General features: G+C 60.6%; 2 protein-coding genes across 4 annotated transcripts in view; both read left to right on the top strand.

Moving 5' to 3' along the window:
- The window catches only part of ARAP1 (ArfGAP with RhoGAP domain, ankyrin repeat and PH domain 1), a 79,306-nt gene that overhangs the window by 40,386 nt on the left and 18,632 nt on the right, over positions 1 to 20,288 (top strand). The gene's annotated exons all lie outside the window — the stretch shown is intronic.
- The window catches only part of PDE2A (phosphodiesterase 2A), a 51,372-nt gene continuing 39,755 nt past the window's right edge, over positions 8,672 to 20,288 (top strand). Inside the window, exon 1 of the mRNA XM_075050318.1 lies at positions 8,672 to 8,841. Coding sequence (XP_074906419.1) covers positions 8,774 to 8,841 — 68 coding nt within the window. The 5' untranslated portion in view covers positions 8,672 to 8,773. The remainder of the gene's footprint in view (positions 8,842 to 20,288) is intronic.

The following is a 20,288-nucleotide window of genomic DNA, read 5'->3' as shown; positions in this document are numbered from 1 at the left end:
GACCCCATCACCCCCAAACCAGGGGAGGGACCCCTGCCTCTGGGTGATGGGCAGAGGGGCAGCGGGGATTTGGGACCTCTGGGGTCAGCTCGCACCCCAGTGCCACGCCGGGACTGGGTGCCACCGTGCTCCCCTCCACGGGCAGTGGTGTGAGAGCTGGGAAGGGGTCAGGGGTGGCAACAAGGATCTCCAAAACCTCGAACAGCTTCACGATGGGGAACCGGTGGAAGGGGACAGAGCTGGGGTCCGTGGGATGGTGGAGGGCTATGGGGATGATGCCCAGACCGTGGTACCCGGCAGAGCCCCGGGAGGAGGCTGGGAGCACCCTGGGAGCAACCTGATGGTTCCCGATGATTCCCACAGCCAGGCCGGGTCTCTCCAGGTCTGATCCTGCAGCCCTGCTTAAATTCCTGTTCCCCACCGCCTGTATGATGGGTGTCACACCCCCTGCCCCATCCATTCCCCAGGGATGGATGCTGCCGCCCGGGGAATCGGCACCGTGGGGATTTGGCTCCAGACTTTGATCTGGGGGATACATCAGACCACGGGACGTGGGAAGTGTTTGCTGGGCGATGAAAATGGAGGTTGGAAGGTGGGGGGCGGGCAGAGGGTCCCCCCGGCCCCGAGCGCCTCGTCTCCCCGGGTCAGCGCTGGGCAAGGGCACCCGTGTGAAGTCCTTGGTGCGATGAAGCCAGCGGGTCCCTGTCCCCTCCCCGCTCCCCGGCTGACAGATGTGACCAGGCAGGGGACGCCGGCAGTGGCTGGAGGGCAGGTTCAATGACAAGTGCTGGATGCAGCCTCAGGACCCGGGACCAGCCGCCCTTCTGTTGCCCCTGTCATGCAAGGGGAGCTGGGGGGGCTGCTGGGACCAGCCTGCAGCCTGCAATGGTGTGGAACCATCCTGGAGAAGGCTGCTGACTCAGACCCCTTCCTCCTCCCTTCTCCTTCCCCATCCTTCCCTTTCCCCTTCTTTCCCCTTCCCCTTCCTCTTCCCTTCTCTTTCCCCTTTTTCTTCCCCTTCCCCCTCTCCCCTTCCCCATCCTTCCCTTTCCCCTTCTCCTTCCTCTTCCCTTCCCTTTCCCCTTCCCCATCCTTCCCCTTCCCTTTTCCCTTTCCCATCCTTCCCTTGCCCCTTCTTTCCCCTTCCCCTTCCCTCTCCCCTTCTTTCCCCTTCCCTCTCCAACCTCTTTCACAAAGCCAGGGAAAGTCCTTGCCCCCTCCGGGCTGCCAGAACCCCTTCCTGGGGCTTTTGGGATGCTCCATCCCCAGCCAGACTGGCCGGATCCTGGCACCGCAGACGTGGGCTGTCTCCAGGAATTCTACCACAGCCGCAGAGCCCCGGCACCATCCCGGCAAGCGGCACCCAACCGGGAGCTGCCCCAGGGCAGGAGGTGGATAAATGCAATGGCAATTCTGGGTGGCCAAGCCAGCATGGCCATCTGCTCTCATTTCTGCTGCTGGGGAACAGGACAACAGCAAAAAAAGGACAAAAAAAAAAAAAAAGAAAATGAAGGTGGGGTATTTACTGGGGGGTTGCTGGGTGGGGAAGCACCAAGCACACTGCTCCCACCGACGCCTTGGCCTTATTTGATGTAAGCCAGCGAGCAGATCGCCTCTCCCCACAACACTGGGTTTCATTTTCCTTCCCTAATCTGGTCAGAGGATCTTTTCATCAGCTGCTTCCTCAGCTGCCGCCAGTGCTGCTCCAGTCACCCCAGTGCTGACGGGGCAGGGGATGCCAAGAGCCCCCCCAAAAGCGTCCCCTGCTTGTCCCTTTGCTCCCTTTCATGGAAGGCAACAGGCTTCAGCACAGGATGGGGTGGGGGGGCACCAGTGAGAGCCGGCATCGCATCCCACCTCTCCACGCAGCATCTTCCCTAGCATGAGGACTATGATGCGGTGGGATGCTGCACCCCCAGAGCCCCTAAACAACCTCCAAACAGTTCCTCGGAATTCCCATTCCTGCCCCAAAATACCTGTGGGGGCTTGTCCCCGCTCTGCCCACGCCACGGCAGAGCTGTTGTACCTGCAGATGTGGGAAATAATTTTCCTGATCATTGAGGATTTCTTTCGTTTTGTTGGTTTTTTTTTTTTTTTTTTTTGAGAACAGCTTGTACCGACCTTGCGATAAAAACAAGGCTCCGGGTTCCTCTGGGTGTTGTTTTCTGTTCTTTTTCTGTTCCCAGGGTAAATGTCAGTGAAAATGGAAAAGCTTTTCTCCGTTTCGCTGTTTTCTTCCCTCCCTGAAAGACTCCTCAGGTTTTCGAGCGTGCTGGGGAAAATAGCAGAAAAATCAGAGAGGGGACCCCCCCCCCCCCCCCAACTTGCTGAAATTGAACTTTCTGGTAGATATTTCTACAGGTGTGACAGGACCAGTGCTTCCTTCGGTGAGAATACCGACGATATTGGCCACGTCCCGCAGGGCCGCATCCATTCCAGGCGGGCGGCTGGGCTGTGCAGGGCTCGCGTGCCCGTCATGCAAAAGCACTGGGGCTTCCCAAATTCCTCTTTTTCGCCCTGGCTGGAGGGTCAGGCCACAAAAAAAGCGAATGTTGAGGCAATAGGATCTGCTGGGGGCTGTGGAGGAGGCACATTGCAGCTAGCGCCTGCCCTGGCTTTCTCCCCAGGCTCACCTGAGCACGCTGGAGGCTTGCAGGAGCAAAAGCCGGGGCTGCAAACTGACCTGCGTGCAGCTCCCAAATCCCATGCTCTGCTCTCTTGCCGGCGGGGACTATTCCTTGCCCCCAGCACCCCCAGCACCCTGCAGCAGCAGCTGCCCTGCCACCTCTGCGAGCACCCTGCATTGAGCCCCCACCTCCGTGGCTGCCCGGCATTTATTCAGGGTACACGGGGCGGTGGATGCACGCAGAGGGATGCTTGAGAGACAGCCGTAAAGAAAACCTGGAAGTAGGAAAGCAGAATGTGGCTCGGTCCCAGGGACCATCCCGGGATTCTGAGCTGAGCTGCCGGAGTATCTCTGGAGGAAGGAACACTTGCGTGCACAGCAAGGGAGCAAATTGCTCTCTGGAAGGCTGCAGCTCTGAGCGCAGGGCGGCAGCGATGCCGAGCCCTTTTGTAGGGAAAGTATCTGCAGAGCAAATTGCTTTGTATCAGCAAATACATCTACATTAGCGGTGGAATTGGTATCCTGCACAATGAGCACTCGAGGACAATGCACGGCTATTCAGAGCTCAAAAAATTCAATCCTGTAGCTAAGGAGGCTCCGCAGAAGTCGAAAGCAAGGCTTGTTTCATATTCACACCACAAATATTGGTACGAGGGCATGTAACTGTAACGATGCCTTTGAAACACCAGCAGTGCTTCGTCTTCCTGACAATAAAGATATACAGCCCGTGTCAGCGCTGAGAGCGGGGATTGCCATGAACTCCATTAAAAGGGTGTTTTCTGCATCTAACACAGAATCGCGTGGAGAAACAAAGGGATTTGTAGGAGACGCCGTGTCGGACCCTCCTGGGATCCTCTCCCTCCAGCCAGGAGGTCGGGGTAAGGTGCACCCTTTGGATGCAGAAGGTTTCTTGGTAGATCTTGCTGGCCATCACCGGGGCCTCGCTCCTGCACCACGGCCCAGGTCTGGCGTCCCTGTCTGCCCGCGGGGTGCCCACCCCACGGAGCTCCAGCAGCCAGGCTCAGCACCAGTTCTGTGGGGGTCTGAGCCCCACAGGACCTCTGTGGGTGCAGGGCAGCGCGTGGAGAAGATGGAGGTGGCCCTGGAGCTGGTTGGACGTTGGAGGGCTTGGAGGGTGCTGTGTTCCTAGTGACGGGGTCCTAACGTGGGCTGGGGGCTGTGAGCAACCCACGGAGCAGCTCAGGTGGGTGTCCGCAGCGAGCGCAGCCACTCACGCAGGATGTATGGAGAAACCTTTCCACCGTAGAGCAGTGGAAGAGGTGGCCCTAAGAGGTCGTGTGGTCTCCATCCTTGGAGATGGATCAGGTGAAGCCCTGGCCTGACCCACCTTTGAGCAGGAGGTTGGACCAGAGACCTGAAGTCCCTGCCCTGCAGCAACCCTGCTAGATGGGGGGCATCACAGGCATGGGAGAGGATGGGCGACCGCAGCCAGCACCCGCACCGCCTCACCCAGGCACATCCCTCCTGCTCCCTGCATGGCCGAGGGTCTACCCAGCGATGCCACCCAGCGATGCCCACCCAGCGATGCCCACCCAGCGCCTGCGCTCCTTCTGCTCGTGACACTTTGGGTTTGCTCTGGGAGGTCAGAAACCAGGGGATGCTTGCAAACACCAAGGGGGTTTGCTGTAGAAATCCTTGCCTTCTCCAAAAGGCAGCTTCTTGGGGAGGCGTGGGCTGGCAGGGAATGGATCAACACCGTCTGAAGGGAGCAGGTGGGGACCGGCTGCTTTGGTGGAGAAGTATCTGCCCACAAAGTGCAGCACTTGGAGGAAGAGAAGCTTTGACGGGTGCAGAGGTGATGCTGAAGCCAGCTGGATGTCTCCATCACAATGATGAGGAGCTGCAGCAGAGGCAGAGACCTTGTTGCTTGAGGCTGGTGGAGAAACCTGCTGAGAAACCTCCTCGAGACGTGGCATGAAAGTCAAAGCTCGGCCCTTGAGGATTCTCTGCCTTCGGCACCTCTGAACCAGCCGCCTGTTTTCATGGCATCCACCAGAAGGTCGCATCCTCCTGACATCTGCGCGATGTCCCTCACCCTGGGTGGGATCCTGTAGTCCTTGGTTGCTTATGAAAGCAAGCCGGAATTCCCCTGGGTCCTCAAGGCACCAGTCCAGCCCTCCTGGGTGCTTCCAAGCAAGAGCGAGCAGGGATTTATCTGAAAAAAATCCCCAAACTGAGCATTTTTAATGAAATGCGTCAAAATATTTCAGAAGCAGTGGAAGCGTTCCATCAGGCTATTTAAATTTCTCAGCATTTGTGAAACTCCCAGGGCTGCACACGCTGAAAGGAGGAACCATGTCTCCTAGGGAGAGAGCGCGAGCACCCGTGCTGTCGTTTGCAGAAGGGCTCTCAGAAGCTCCTTGGATACAGGGCTGAGTTTTTTCTCGAGGAGAAAATAGTACAGAGCAACGTGGAGCAGAGAAAACCACGTCTTTTAAATACCAGGAATAACAGTTGGATAGGGGAGAGAGCCAGGCATCATGCTGGCCGCATGGAAGGGTTCACAGGGGGTTGAGAGGAGGCTGGGTGCTGGGAATACGCAGACATGGTGGTCCCTGCCTCGCATCTGGGAGGGATGGTTCCTTCTGGTGGGCCTTGCACCCAGATCTGCTCTGATCTTCTCAGCTGCTTCTGGCTGGGGACCGTTGCCAGACAAAAACGCCTCTTGGGAATAAGAGAGGCTGGGATAAACAACCATGAGAACCAGCTTTTCCGGGAAGGAGGGGACTCCCTGCAGATGTCTTCGTGCCAAGATGACGTGGAAAGGCGGCTCCGTCACACGGGGGTTAGCAGGCTCATTGGGTGTTGCATGGCCCGTACACAGCACCCGCTTTGCTCCCTGTGCCCATCACCGCTGCTGCAGGGCGTAGGGACCGGTTCAGCCCCATGGCATCCACGAGGGTCTCTGGACACAGCCCCTGCAATCGTGAACTCGAGGTCAGCCTGAGGTTTTGGGCTGTAGAAAGTCTGCAAGAAACAAGAGCAGAAAGCAAGGCAGTGCCAGGCCTCCTGTGCGGTCCACACCTCCGCCAGAGCCCAGAAACTGAGAAAGATTGAAAGTCGCTGCTGTCTGGATGCATTAATACCAACGCTAAGTGCAACCGTGCGGCAACAGCCTGCTCAACCTGCCCGGGCCAGAACGAGAACTATCGTGCAGCTGTTTTCCCCCAAGATCCAGGCTGCTGGGAGGAAATCGAAATCAAATAATAACAACATGGCGGGGGGGGGAAGAGTGAGAGCAATAAATAAAATCACTGAGTTGAATGTTCGAGCCTTCTGAGGCTTTGCCCACCCTTGGGCTGGCACCAGCCACTTTGGTGTGAGAAGATGGGTGAGCGCTGGGATAGTTTCCAGTCCCCCAGGGCACCCCATGGTGTCCCACAGCAGGTCCCCCCCAAAGGAGTGCAGGATGTGCTAAAAAACCCCAGGTTAGCTCAGCCAGAGGATGAAAACATCATTAAACCTGTGACTCAGGATGGAAATAGGGATTAGATTAAAGTGATAGTCCTTAAAGTAGTCTCAAATTAGCCCTGGCTCTACTATCAGCTCTTGGGATCAAATTTGGGCAAGTCATGGCAGGTCTGGGCCTCAGTTTCCCCCTCCAGACAACGCAGGCAGGGGATCTCGTGTAATTGCTATGATACACTGCCTGTTTATGTAGACCATGGGGATATTAATCCTTGTGAATTTGACAGGAACTGATGTGATTTGAGTGCTAATCTCTTAATATTTATTGCTGCTCTTAGAGTCCCAGCTGGTGGGTTCACGATGGAGCAGGAGAATAGCAGCAATATCCATGTTGATTTTACAGCACATTCCTCCCCTCTCCCCACAAAAAGTGACCCTGGAGGGATGGAGATCTGCAAGGCTAGTGAAGAGCAACCAAAATAGCTCTTTCTGGTGCAAAACTCATTACATGAAGCCGAGCTCCCAGTTTGGGGGTGTGGGTCGGTACCGCTGTGCAGCACCCAGCACATGGCGGGTGTGTGGAGGATGTGGGTACCCGTGGAGGGATGCTGCTAAGCCTGAGGGCCGGAGAGATGCTCCTGGGTTCACCAGACTAATACCAGGGTGGCTGTAGTAGCTCAAACCAAAGGTCCATCACCCAGCATTGCCAGTGGTCAAGAGATGCCAAGGGCAAGTGTAAGAGCAGGGCAAGCACATGCAGAACTTCCCCAACTACTCTCCTGGCCTCTGACCACGTGGTGCTCAGGGATGTCCCGAGCTACTGACGGTTGCTGTACCGTTGTTGTGTATGTGCAAATGCTACCCTTAAGCCATGTGAACTTTTAGCATCCACAACATCCTGAGGCAAGAAGTTCTGCTCCTCTCCTTCACCTGTGGGATGATCTCCTCCCACTCTTTGTTCAGGACCTGGCTCCTGTTAGCTTCACCTGATGTCTCCAGTGCTTGCATTGGAAGGAGCTGAAATGCTTAAATATCTTTGAAAGTCCAGGCTGCTCTCGCTCCTTCTTCATCCCCTCCCCTTGGGCCAGGAGATAGGGGGTTTCATAGCAGGCAAAGCCTGTCTGACCCTGGTTCAACGTAGGATGGATGCCGTTCCCCAGAGTCCCTCCTGGGAACGCAGCTCCAGTGCACCAGGTCCTCGGCTGCGGCAGATGAGCCCCGACTGGACAGCACAGCCGGGGCTGGCACTGCAGCAACTATTGCCCTTCTCCAGCCACTCTCTGCCACCATCCCACCCTGGTGACAGCTCACCGTGACAGCCCCCGGCCCAGGGAGGCCCAGGGCAGGATATCCTGGTGTGGTTGTGGGGGACAAACGGACCCGATGTCCCGCAAGCCCGAATGGACAGTGCAGCGGCTCCTCCAACTCAGCCAAGACAAGCTCCAGTGGTGCTTGGTGCTGCGCACATGCAAATGGCTGTGTGCTCAGTAAGACTCCCAGAGGGAAGCTGTGCTAATTCAGGGGGTGACAGCATGGGCACTGGCATGGAGTGGTGCTGCAGGCACCTGGGAGTGGGCTGGAGCCTGGGTGTCTTGACACCAGGGCAGGTTCAAGCTGGGGGCTCAGCATCCCCTCCCTGCTGCTGGCCCCAGCTGAGCAATGCAGTGGGCAGCATCCCGCGGCCAGTAGCTCCACACTGCCTGGATGGCCCAGACAGGGAGCTGTTGGGGGGCGGTGGGGGGCACAGCCAGCCCTGTATTACCTGGGCTGGGACCTGCTTGCAGGAGGGTACTGCCCCGGCAGGGACCTGCCTGTGGGCCAGTGCTGTTCGATACTGCTCGATGCCACCCAGTGCCCTTGGGAAAGCAACCTGCCTGTGGGTCCGGTGCTGCCTGGTGCTGCCCAGTACCCGTGGCGCAGGGACCCGTGGGACCAGTGCTGCCCAGTATCCCTGGGACAGGGACCTGCCTGTGGGCCAGTGCTGCTCCATATTGCTCGATGCTGCCTGGTGCTCCTGGTGAAAGAACCTGCTTGTGGGACCAGTGCTGCCCAGTACCCCCAGGGCAGGGACTCGCCTGCGGAACCAGTGCTGCCCAGTACCCCTGGGGCAGGGACCCGTGGGACCAGTGCTGCCCAGTACCCCTGGGGCAGGGACTCGCCCGCGGAACCAGTGCTGCCCAGCATTGCTCCGTGCTGCCCGATGCCCCCGGGGCAGAACGGCCTTGCGGTCCCAGCAGGACCCGCTGCCCGGCGGGTCGAGGACGCCGGCGGGTCGGCTGTCGCCGCAGGGAGAGCCGGGGGGGGGAGGATGCTGGTGGTGGTGGGGGTGCGGGCAGGGCCAGCGAGCGCCTCGCTAGACAAAGGCGGCGGCCCCTCGGCGCGGCGCGGCGCGGCGGGCGAGGCCGGGCGCGGCCCGCGGCGGGCGGCAGGTGCGGACCCCTTCGGCCCCTCCGCGACGAGCGGCTCGGCCCCCGCCCAGCCCCGCGGAGCCGCAGCGGCGCCGTCAATCAGCGGCTCCCCCCGCACCCCCCCCCACCCCCACCCTCCGCCCTCCCCTCCCGCACGCCTCGGCGCGCTGCATCGGGCTCGGTGACAGCAGCGAGCTGGAGACACCCTCGCCGAGCGCGGCGGGAGGTTCCGCTCCCAGCCAGCACCGAGAACCGGGCGCAGCCGAGCCCCCGCCGCCCGCCTGGCAGGGCTGCCGAAGCATGCGGAGCCATGGGCCAGGGCTGTGGACACTCCATCCTCTGCCGGAGCCAGCCGTACCAGGCGGCCGCGTCTGACCTGTGAGTCCCCTCCCGCCGGCACCGGGCATGGAGCGAGGGGGGGGGAGACCGCGCCGAGAGGGAGGGATGCTCCGGGGGTGATGCTGGGTGAAGGAGTGAGGGAGACATCGGGGAGAGGGGAGGCAGGAAAAAGTTCCTTCTGCCTGACAGCTGGCGGGGAGGGGGTGACGGGGAAATGACAAGTGGCTGCGACCCCCCCCCCCCCTCGTTTCGCCACCTGTGCTAGCCCAGGGCAGGTCACCGCTGGCGGCTGGCTGAAGGGCTCGGTGCCGGAAGGCTGGTGTGAACAGCATCTCCCCGTTTCCCGAGCCACCCTCACCCCGTGGTGGTTCCCCATGGGGGCAGAAGGCTCCTGGCCAGGGGGTGGGCTGGGGGGGGGGGGGCACGGGTGACTTTGTGAAATGCAGGTCAGGCCTCTGAATTTTGGTTTTGGCAGCTCCACGCAGGACATGGGAAGCCACCCCCGCACACCCACCCACGCAACAGGTCTGGGGGTCCCGGTGTCGCTGCGCCTGTTTGCATGCAGCGAGCTGGGGAAGGGGCTTTGGGGCTCACAGGGATCTTGTTCCACGGCGCAGGCACGAGGGGCTTTGCAGGCGAGCGTGGGGTGACCTTGCTGAGGGATGACAGTGCTCCCTGGAAGCGGTGAAGGGTGATGCTCCAGAGAGCCCACGTGGGAAGAGGGGCTGAGCTGGCTAACGGGAAGCATGCGGTGCCTGAATTCCCATCGCCCACGGGCTCAGCTAGGGATGGCGGAGACCCCCGGCTCTGCGTGCGCGTGTGTGTAGCACTCACGAGGCTCCACAGCTGCTGGGTAGCAGGCTGTGCACAGGCGATTTGCGGTACGTGGGTGCTCTGCCTCCCGGGTGCCGAGAGATCTTGGGTGCTCCCAATCCCTTGCCCCTCCCCAGCAGTTGCTGGGATCAGATCCCACATTGCCAGAGGGGTGAGCTGATCCGGCGGGGAAGGGATGAGGGTGTAAGGGGACGAGGAGGAAAGCTGCTCGGTGCTTGGATTCCTTTGTCTGGTGGTGCTGGCTCCACGTGCTCAGGCACCGGCCGAACCACCTGGCTCGGGAGCCTGCACCGGGACCACCGCTCCCAGGGGCTGCCTTGCCACACGGGGATGTGCCCAGGAGCAACCTCAGGTCTCCTGGAGCGGGTGCTTTAGGTGACTACAGGACCATCAGGGCGCGAGGGAAGCTGCCGCCCGCTCCTGCCCCAGCCCCACGTTTCCCTCTGGCATCACCAGGTTTTTGCACCTTCACGAGGTGACCTTCAGATGAGAAGCTTGCCTTTCCCTATAGAAAATAGCCTGCAGCATCTCTCCTGACTACACGTGGTGTGGGGCTTAGACCCACCTTCCAGAGGCACCGAGAGCTGCTGATCCCCCTACGCTGCCGTGGGTGCTGGGTCCAGTCTTCTCTGCGGGCGGCATCCTTCCCCCCCAGCTCTCCTGGCTCGCTCTCTGGTGCTGCGTGCGCTTTGTTCCCTGCAGAGATCCTTTCATGCTGCTGCCAGAACATGTGCCCATGTCCTTTTCTTTAAGCAAAACACACAAAGGTCTTGAAATGTCATGCTATCCCTATATTTCTTCCGGCTGGAGTGCCTCTCCTGACTTGCAGCTGCTGTTTAATGGCTTTTAAGAAAGGTAGATGCTATAGAAACTTAGTGTAGCTGGACTGGCTGCACACCTCCAGCCGCCCAGGGCAGGAGAGGCAGGAATGGTGAGCCAAGATGCTTCCCCCTTTTACCCAGGATATAATCTGATGTCCTTCCTAGGAGATGTTTGTCCCTGTTCCCGTACACCCTGGGGGGATATATAGAGGTGGAAAAGCTTCCCAAGAGCTTTCAGACGATGCCCTTGCCCGTGCAGCTGGCGGCTCCTTCAGCACTCAGCTGGAGCGGCTGTCCGCGGTGAGGCCAGCGCTTGTGGGGTGATGCTGCCGGCTCTCTGCCTCCGCTCCAGCTGTGTGTTGTTTAATGCTGGCTTGTCTTGTACGCCGCCGGCAGATCTTAGCAGTGCCACTGCCCGCCGTCTCAAAGCGCTGCTGCCCGGCTGGGGATGCTGCGTGGGGCCGAGATCCGTCGGTGGGCCAGGTCTCCCACGTGCGCGGTTGATGAGCTCTGATTTATCGCAGGGGAGCGTCGGGTGGCAGCCAGTCAAGTGCCATTTTGCATTATCCAGGTCACGTTTTAACCCATTTTCTCCTTCTTTTTCCTCTGGTGGGAAGCGTGTTCCCAGGCGGGCGGCTCCTGACCCGGTTAGCGGCGGGTGGGATGCCGGGGTGCCTGGAGCTGCTGCTCTCTCAGCATCCGACAGCATCTGGGGCTGGGGGAGAAGCAGCCGAGCTCTGCAGATTGCAAACACAGAGACGATGCTCTGAGCATCCCTGCAGGGAAGGACCTGGTTCAGCGAAGGCTGGGCAGAGGTCAGGGCTTCTTTCGGGGTGCAGGCAGGGCTGCCTGCTCCTCATCCAGCTCTCCCTGCTGCCCAGTTCGCTTCTGGCAGCTGCCTGGCAGGAGCAGATGCAGGGGACGTGTGAGCTGGCCAAGTGTCACCATGCTCAGCGCTGGTCCGGTGACAGGGTCGGTGCCAGGCACGTAATGGAGGAGGGACCGTGGCTGCGGCCACAGCTGGGATGAGAAGCTTTGTCCTGCCTGGGGCACGGCCGGCCGAGTGGCCGGGAGCTGGTGGGCAGTGGCAGAGGGAAGGGCTCGGTGTCCCCCGAGGGGACAAAGATGGCTCTTATGCATCTTTGCAGGAGTGCAGTAGTCTCTGTGCTGGGTATTCCAGGTCAATGCCAGGACCTGGACGGTGTGTCCCCATCAAGGCTCATGCAAGGGCGATGTGTAATGCACCATCCCCATTTTATCTCCCTCGTGCACCCACCTGGGAGCCGCTTCCTCTGGGGTCCCGGCCCAGGGCGTGCCCAGGGGCGCAGCTGGAGGGGCTGATGGCATGAGGTGACATTCGTGATGCTGCTGATGTCCCTACCTGCCGCTACCTGTGTGGCCTGGGCACACATCAGAGGGAAACCCGGTCCCTCCCCACCTCGTGCATCCTCGCCGTTACTCCCCGCTTCTCTCCCAAAGCGCGTCCTGAAGGGCAGCGCTGGCAGCAGAGATGTGGCATCCACAGGGGTTGGACTAGGTGACCTTTAAAGGTCCCTTCCAGCCCAGACTGTTCTATGATTCTACGGCTTGCTCCGGTGGCATTAACTCTGCAGGTAGCCAGGGAGCAACACCAGCTGGGACGGGGAGGGCACGAGCTGGCTGGCGAAGTGGTTCAGCCACCTTTTGGAGATCTCTGAGCATCTGCAAAGCCGAGGGCAGGCTGCCGAGCCCGCCGGACCCCGCTCCAAACCTCTGCCTCGTGGTTATTGCCAGCCCCTGGGTTGCGTGTTTAAAGTGCCGTGGAAAACACCGACTCCATCGCCGCTTCCACCGTGGCCGGGGCAGCTCTGCTCCTTACTGGGCACCCACTTACCAGGGCGAAGGGGTTCAGTGGGGTGAGGGCAGCCTGGTCCCCCATTGCTGGGTTCCTTGGGATCTGCAAGCGGCTGTGTGTGATGTTCTCTGGGCTTTTCCAAAACCTCAGGCTGTTTGTGCCTTTGCCTTTCTCACAGCCTGGTGCCCGTACGTTGGCTGGGAGGTGCCTGGGGCACTTCAGCGTCACCCACCCACCTGGGCACCAAGCCCAGGAGCTCAGAGGTGCCTTGCGGAGAGGATGGAGGGGAAGCTCCTGGCTGTGAGTTTCCTGGCACCCTGCACATCTCCACGCCCCGGGGAGGTCCCTTGGGTGGGGGGGACCCCGGCCAGGAGCTTCCCTTCCGTCGCCCTGGGGCATCCCCCTGAGCATCCTCAGCTTCAGAGCAGCGAGTGGTTTTGAAGTGTTGGGGAATTAACCTCCGGTGCTTGCCGGCTGCCAGCCAGATGCTAGCGCAGATGCAGGCAATCAGGCCGGCCTCCGCTCCGCCGGGCAGACTGGCACACCGCGGGGCTGGCCGCGGCCCAGGGCGGCAGCACCGGCGTCTCTGCCGGTGAGAAGCTGCGCCGAACGTGCCCTGGCCATCATCTCCATCCGAGCCCCCCGCGCATCCCTCCGGGAGCTGCGCTGCTCCATCAGCTCCGGGAGGATGAGCATCCATCTGGGGTGGGCAGCCAGCTCGCCGGCGGCTCCTGCGTGGGGGATGCAGGATTCCCCGGGGCAGAGGGGGATGCAGCAGCCCTTTCTGGGAATTCCTCCTGCCTCCCGCTCTTCCCCGACCCCGGTCCCCGCTTTCGCTTTTGTCTCTTTCCCGGCTCCCACGTGGCTCGCTGAGAGCTGCGCTGGGCTGCAGCCAGAAATGCAGGCAGGGCCCGGAGCTGCCTGGGACTTTCTGCCTGTCCAGCTTTCTCCTGCAAAGGGCTGAGCTGTCCTTGTTAATGGATGGGCCTGTCTGGAGGGGGGAGCGAGGGGGATGGAGAGCACTGGGAGATGCTTTGTCTGCTGCTGCGGCTCTATCCGCACGGCAGCGGCAGGGTTTAGGCAATGGAGAGCCGGCAGAGCGCAGGCAACGGGCAGCCTGGCAGCTCGGACCCCCCCCGGCCGAGCTGTCAAGGGTGGGTGGGGGTCTTGCCTGCCTTGCAGCGATGGGTGATGACCCCAAGATTTGCTGTTTTGGGGGGGTTGGAGACTGGATGGAGGGTCTCCGGCTGGTCCTCGGGTAGCCATTCCCAGTCAATGGTGGTCCACGATGCCGTGGCATCCCCAGGCAGCAGGAAGGTGTCCCCAAACCTTGTCACCCACGTAGCATCCTCGAGGGATGGACTAGCACAGCAGCCTGTGGGACTCGCCGAATGTCGGCTCAGAAATGTCCTGGCGGCAGCTTATTTGGCAGCAGCAGCCCTTGGTGTTATTTGGCAGCAGCAGCCCTTGGTCCTGCTCCCGTCCCCAAATCCTGTGCCCTGCCTGCCCTGGCACAGCCTGGCAGAGCCCTGCCTGCAGTACCATTGTGGGGAGGCAGAGGGAAAAGGATGGCTTGAGACCTTGCAGGGAGCATTTTGGGTGGGTTCAAGCCTTCTGGGTCTTTGTCAGTTTGCATCTTCTATAATAAATCAAATAGAAAAAGGAGGTGGTTTTGGGTGGGTGTATTTCCCACAGAAAATATTAAAACCTGATTTTTTGTCTGGGGCTAGGGGAGGTTCAAGGCTTGGCCCGGGCATTGCGGCTGGTGAGGACAGCCTCGCAGTGTGTTTTGGCATCCCCAAAGCCCTCTGCTCACCAGATGCAGTGGAGGACTGTTGCACCCAAGGAGAGAAAAAGCAAACAGCAGCTGCCGGTGCAGCCCCGTCACAGAAGTGATGACTTAGCCAGAAAGCCTCTCCTGGCTTGTAATCGCTTCCCAGCCCCTTCCCAGTTCGTTATTAACTTGCACGTTTCATCTGGGTGACTCAGAAGACACTGAGGAGCTATTTATAAGGAGCATTTGAAAGGCTAAGACCGGTGGAGGGCTTTTTCCCTCCCTCTTTCCTTGAGCTGTTGCCTGCCAAATGCGGCTGCGCTCCCCTTGGCCGCGGGCAGACGTGGCCCTGGGACAGGCAGGTCTGGAAGGGGACCCGTCCCCGTCCCCTGAGGTTCGGGGTCTGGTTGCTACGGCATGAAGATGCTGATGCTCCCCTCTGCCTGGCATGCAAAGTCTCCCTGCAAACCCCTCCTCGCTGCCGGGCACCCCGAACCTCACCCCATTGCAGCAGAAGCCCCTAATGCTCCTGCCTGCAGGGGTAACGTACAGGCAGGGCTGCCGGAACGTGCTCCGCCCTGGGAATACAGGGAGCCGTAGCCTGGGACACGAGACCTCGCTGGTCTGGATGGCACCCAGCCTGGCTCCGAGGGCGTGAAGCCCTGCCAAGCAGTGGGATTGATCAGCCTGGTGAGGATATCATGCTGATGGAGCCGGCGTGTGTTTGGGGACGAGGCCAGCGGCCGCTCGGTGCTGGGAGGTGATGCATCGTCCTTAGCCGGAGCCTCTACTCCCCTCGGAGTGGAGCTGGGACGTCCGTACGGCTTCGCAGCAGTTTGCAGGCTGGGGTTTATTTGCTGCAAGGGGATAACACTGGGGCTGCTCCGTGTCCCTGGTTCCGCAGCCAAGGATGGGTCTGCAGCCCTGTCCTTGAGCCGATGCCCGGCTGGAAGGACACAAGCCACGGGTGCTGCTGTGTTTTTCCTTGCTCTCCAAAAAAATGGGGCCTTTCACCATTTTTTTTTTTTTACTAGTGCTAACACAGCCAGGCTGATGGCAGTATCCTTCCGGCATGGAAAAAGCAGGGGGAAGCCATGCAGCCTTTAAATAAGAAATCAGGGCCGAGCAAGGTGGCTCTGGCAATGGGGAGAGGTGTCAGTACCAGCAAAGTTGGTAATCTCCCAGCTCAAGCAGGGTGATGGTACATCCCCTAATGATTTTATTATCAGCTACTCGAGGCAAGAATTCTCTGCCCTGTCACTGTCTGCAAGCTGGGAGCTCCCGCTGCCGGATGGGACCCGTGGGAGGCTCGTTGGTCCTGAGCATGATCATCCCGGGACATGGGACCCTCCTGGGTCCTTCTGCAGCACCTTGGGGTTCTGGTCAGGTGGGAAATTGGGGTGCGGGGCTGCTCGGGGCTGCGGTTCTGTTGCACGGCAGATGGGCTTGGTCTCCCACCGGCTGCTGTGGGGCTAGAGCTAGGGTTAGGGTTAGGGCTAGGGCTAAGTTTATGGCTAAGGTTAGTGTTAGGGCTAGGGGTAGGGCTAGAGTTAGGGCTAGGGTTAGAACTATAGCTAATTTTAGGGTTAGGGTTACGGTTCAGGCTAGAACTAGGGTTAGGGTTAAGGCTAAGGTTAGGTTTAGGGTTAGGGTTAGAGTTAGGGCTCAGGTTAGGACTAGGGCTAGGGCTAGGGCTAAGTTTATGGTTAAGATTAGAGTTAGGACTAGGGCTAGGACTAGGGTCAGGCTCGTTTTCCCAGGACAGGGGACCTGAGGACCTTCCCTCTGCTCGCTCAGCACAGCCGGCTCCATTCTCCCCGGCAGCAGAGCTCTGGGGTCTCCCCACGCACGTCCTTCACCCACCGGCGGAGCCGGAGCACGGCTGGGTCCTGTCGTGTGGGGCGGCTTCGTCTCCCACCCTTCCCGGCCTCATCTGGGGAGTGGGACTGATGCTGAGTCAGCAAACGCTCGTGGGTGAAACCTCCAAAACCTGAGTGTTTTGCTAAAGCCTGAGCCAGGAATGACGGTGCGAGGCTGGAGGCACTCACAACAGCCTGCAGGTAAAGCAGCTTTCAAGGCGTGAGAAGTTGCAGCGAGCCCAAGGGGGTTGCGTGGGGCCATCTCGGTGTCAGACGCCAGGGTGACGGGCACGTGGGCATACTGCATTTACTCACAGAGGTTTCTGGTTGCTCCAGCCCACACCTGCAGCCGCCGGCACCCACGGCAGAGCCCCGCGGCCGCATGCGTGGACCGGCTCCTCTCCCCATCGCCGCCCGCGGCTGCCTTCGGCTGCAGGGCGTCCCGGGGGTCCCTTGGGTGGAAGAAGGTCAGAGCAGGCTCAGCCAGCGCCGCAGCTCAGCAGTGCGAGCCAGGAGCAGCGTGACCTTTGTTAATGAATTTTTTGCTCTTTTATTTCCCCTGCGTTCCCTCCAGTGCTCTGCGCCGTCAGAGGCTTGGGCTCCTCCAGCAGAGCGCTGCAACGTGTTAATTATGGGGTTTCTTCCAAGCCCGGTATTACCTGCAGGCACCGTGGGTGCTGCTGCCCTGCCGTACCCCCAGGACGGTGAGTTTGGGCTCGGTCTGGCCGTGCAGATGGACTTCTCGGCACAGCCGCCCATCACAAGGAAGTCATGAGATACTAGCAGAGGATTTCACAAGGGGGATGGCTCGGCGTCGACGAGGCTCCTGCCCCAAAGGAAACCCCAGCCCAGCTGCTGAGGGTCGAGCCTCCCCCGAAATAAGCACGAGGGCACTAAGGTGCCCTTTGGGTGCTGGTTTCCCTTGGTGAAACCTGGGATGTGAGTGGATGCAGCCGTACAGCCGAGCAAGCGCCTGCTCCGGAGGATGCTGCTGGAAGAGGGGATGCTCACGGTGAGAGCCAGGCTTACCGTGCCCCGGGGGGATTCAGGGAGAGGTTGAGGGGGGCTGCTGTTGGGGCTGGCTGTCCCCAGGTAAGTGACACTCCCGGGAATTGCTGTGGCTCCCTGCCAGGCACCCGGCTCTGATCCTGCCCCTGCCAGATGGACGGGATACCCCTGGGGCTGCCCAGCTGCCTGTGGTCCCTGGCGAGAGCCAGGGCAGGATGCGTGCCGCACCGCAGGCTGGGTGGAAGGGGCACTGGTGCCAGCAGCTCCGCTCGTGCCCTCCCAGATCCCGGGAGCTGCATCAGGGCAATGCTGGGGGCCTGTCCTCGGGCCCCCCTCGGTCCAGCCGTGATCATCACCCCCCCTTCAAGGAGCCGGAGCAGGCTGTCCTGCTGCACTGCTCCCATGGGAATGCGGGGATGGAAAGGGGGTCTCTTCCCCCAGGGAATAGCGTGGGAGCTGGCTCCTGGGGTGCGTGGGTGTGCTGCGGCCACGGCTGTTTCGGTGAGGATGGAGGGGCTCTGCGGAGGTGGGGGCTTGGCAGGGGCCTGCGGCGCTGCTGGGGACCCCCCCCTCCGCCGCGCTGGCAGGGAGATGGGACAGCAGGTCCGTGGGCTGGCGAGCCCGCAGCTCCGCAAGAAGTGCAAAGTCAGGCACGCCTGTGTATCGCTTGTGCACGGGAGCCGGGAGCGTGCCGGGGAGCGAGCCCCGTGTTCGAGCCGAGCGTGCGGAGAGCCCAAGCTGGACACCAGTATGGGCAGGGGGGACCCCAGCCATGCCCCCCACTCCCCTCCCTCCTGCAAGCCCCAAATCTGCAGGCACAGCAGAGAGGCACGGTGCTACCGAGAGGACCGTGGGACCAAGGTGCTACCCCGGGGACCCCGTTTCATCCCTCCCCGCTCCGTCCTCCCCTGTGCAGCTCGGTGGGATCCTGGCAGCGTCACTCCTGCACCGCAGTCAACCAGACCCTGCGATGGGGACCCCACCGAAGGGAAGGGGACGAGGCTGGGGACTCTCGCCAGGGGCATCTGGCTGCCAGCCCTCCTGCAGGTGCCCGGCTGGGCACGGCATGGCAGAGAAGCCAGGGCCAGCAGTTCACCCCGCAGAAAAACCATTAATTCATAGAAAGTGCAATCCAGCATTAATAGCCCGACCTGCTGCGGCACTGGTCACACCGACAGCAGGATCTGGCCACGCTGCAGGAGCTGACTGAAGTTCGTCACCAGAGAGTTGGTGCCAAGGGAGCCGGGGGCGAGCAGTGCTGCGCGGGGGCTTTGGCAGCGCCAGGGACCATCACCAAAGGATGCGGCATCTCCGTGCCCATCCCGGGGGCGAGCTGCCCACCATCCCGGCTTTCCCATCGGTGTCAGGACCCGTGTCCCCGCTGCCAGGGACAGCAGTGGGGCTGGGGACGGCTGCCCGTGCCCCACCGAAGGAGGGGTCTCTTCTGACCCTCCTGCTGTCACCTTGTCCCCGGAGAGGAGAGAGAGACGGGGGGAGCGTTCCTTGCGGGAGAGGCTTGGTCAGACATAAAAACCGCTTCATCGCTTGATTAAGGTACAAGATGCGCTGCCATCCCCTAGGGCATATCCCTGGGTTAACGTGCCCCTGCATCTCTCTGCCAGCCCCCTCCCTCCTCTCAGGGAAAGGCAGAGCTTTGCAAATTAAAAACTAAGCTTGGCTCAGCGAAATGGGGCTTTTAAGCAAATGGGTGTCAGATGAAGCAGCTCTCACCCCGACGAGCCTCAAAGGCATGAGCGTCTTTTAGCCGTGTCCTTTCCCTTCCCTCCGCTGACGGTCCAGATCCCCGGGGTCACTCTTGCTAATACAAATAATTTGTGTTTGCACACTGCCTGCACTGCGTTTATTTCCCTGACATGGAGATTTGGCTCATTTTGGAGGGGAGGCTGGCCCGGTGAGCGGCTGCCGCTTGCACCATGGTCGGACACAGAGGTTTTGGTGACAAATCCAGGGTGTTGCAGCCTGGGAGAGTATCCCTGCTCCCGGAGGAGCCGTGGTTCCCAGAGAGGGATGGGGCATGGACAGCAGAGGCGGGATGCTGAAGTACTGCTCTATTCCCGTGGGATTTTGCCAATGGCAGCGGATGGAGGGGACCCCAGACCCCGAATGTGGGGTTGAGCCCAGTTTGGTGCTGGACGGGGATGAACAGTGGGGCTGGTTGTGCATCAGGATGGGCAGGATGGAGAGGGGGCTCAGGGAAGGGAAAAAAAGCCAGGAAAGGGATAAAACAGCAAACAGCACTGGGAAGATAACGAACACACGCTAAAACACCACCTCCGGCTGCCTTTTTTTTTTTTTCCTCTGGTTATCAACTAAACCTACTAATTGAAAGATGAGTTGGCAGAGTCTGTAACACTGCATTTATCCAAGGACAATTCCCCAGAGATTCAGGGTAACCGTGTGTTTTCTCTCGCTGCCTTTGCCGCGCCGGGTGCTGTTCCTGCCTGGTTTGGTGCCGGGGCTGTGGCGTGGGCACGGCTCCCTCGGGGTGCCGGTGGCCTCGCTTGGAGGTCCCCAAGGTGGTGGCACTCCTGCTTTCCCCTCCTCCTTGCTCCGGTGCCGCCATGCAAAGCTCACATCACCCGGCATTCCCAGCGTCCCCCTTGGGGACGGCTTGCCGGGGGGCTCGGGGATACCCTCCTGCTTCCAGCGAGCCGGGTCCTGGCGTCTTGGGGTGCAGTGCGATGGGGATGGGGATTTGCAGGCTTGCGGGGCTGCTGTGCAATAGGGGTTTGCAGGCTTGCAGGGCTGCCAGGCTTTCCGGCCGCATCAGATGGGGCCAGGCTGCATTCCTGCGTCTCCTCGAAGCCTTGGGGAGCCGCTCGTCCAGCCTGGCAGCGAAGGCAGCTGCCTGCACGGGACCTAACACTTAAGGGCCGTGCAGCAGCCGGGGAAGTGCGTTTGCCGTGCAAACAGAGCTCAGCCCTCCCGCAGGCTTATCAAAGGCACTTAGGGCTCGATGCGTTTGTTAAGCAAATAAATCGCACCCGGCAAAGCTTCGGTGACACGGTTCCCTTTCCCTCCCGCGCTCCTGCCAGCTGGTGTGTCACCGCCCGGCATCCTGCAGCACCTGCCCATTAATATGCAGGCCTGTAATTACCAGAGCTGACAATGGCTCTACATTAGACACAGGAGCTCAGCAGCCATCCCTGCCCGTCCTGGCCGCGGATGCCACGGTGATGCTTAACCACGGGGCACCCCCGTGCCCGCGCCGTGATCCATCCCTCAGATACGCATGGCGAAATCCTTCGGCTTCAGGCTCGGCATTTGCAGTAAACAGGCAATTTTCTGTCGCTGCTTGAGGCTGGGGAAGATGAAATCCGATTCGGCAGGTGCCA

This window comes from Buteo buteo, chromosome 18, assembly GCF_964188355.1.
Source record: "Buteo buteo chromosome 18, bButBut1.hap1.1, whole genome shotgun sequence".
Taxonomy (NCBI): Eukaryota; Metazoa; Chordata; class Aves; order Accipitriformes; family Accipitridae; genus Buteo; species Buteo buteo.
Note: the sequence above shows the minus strand (reverse complement) of the source record. Positions and strands in the feature narration are given on the sequence as shown.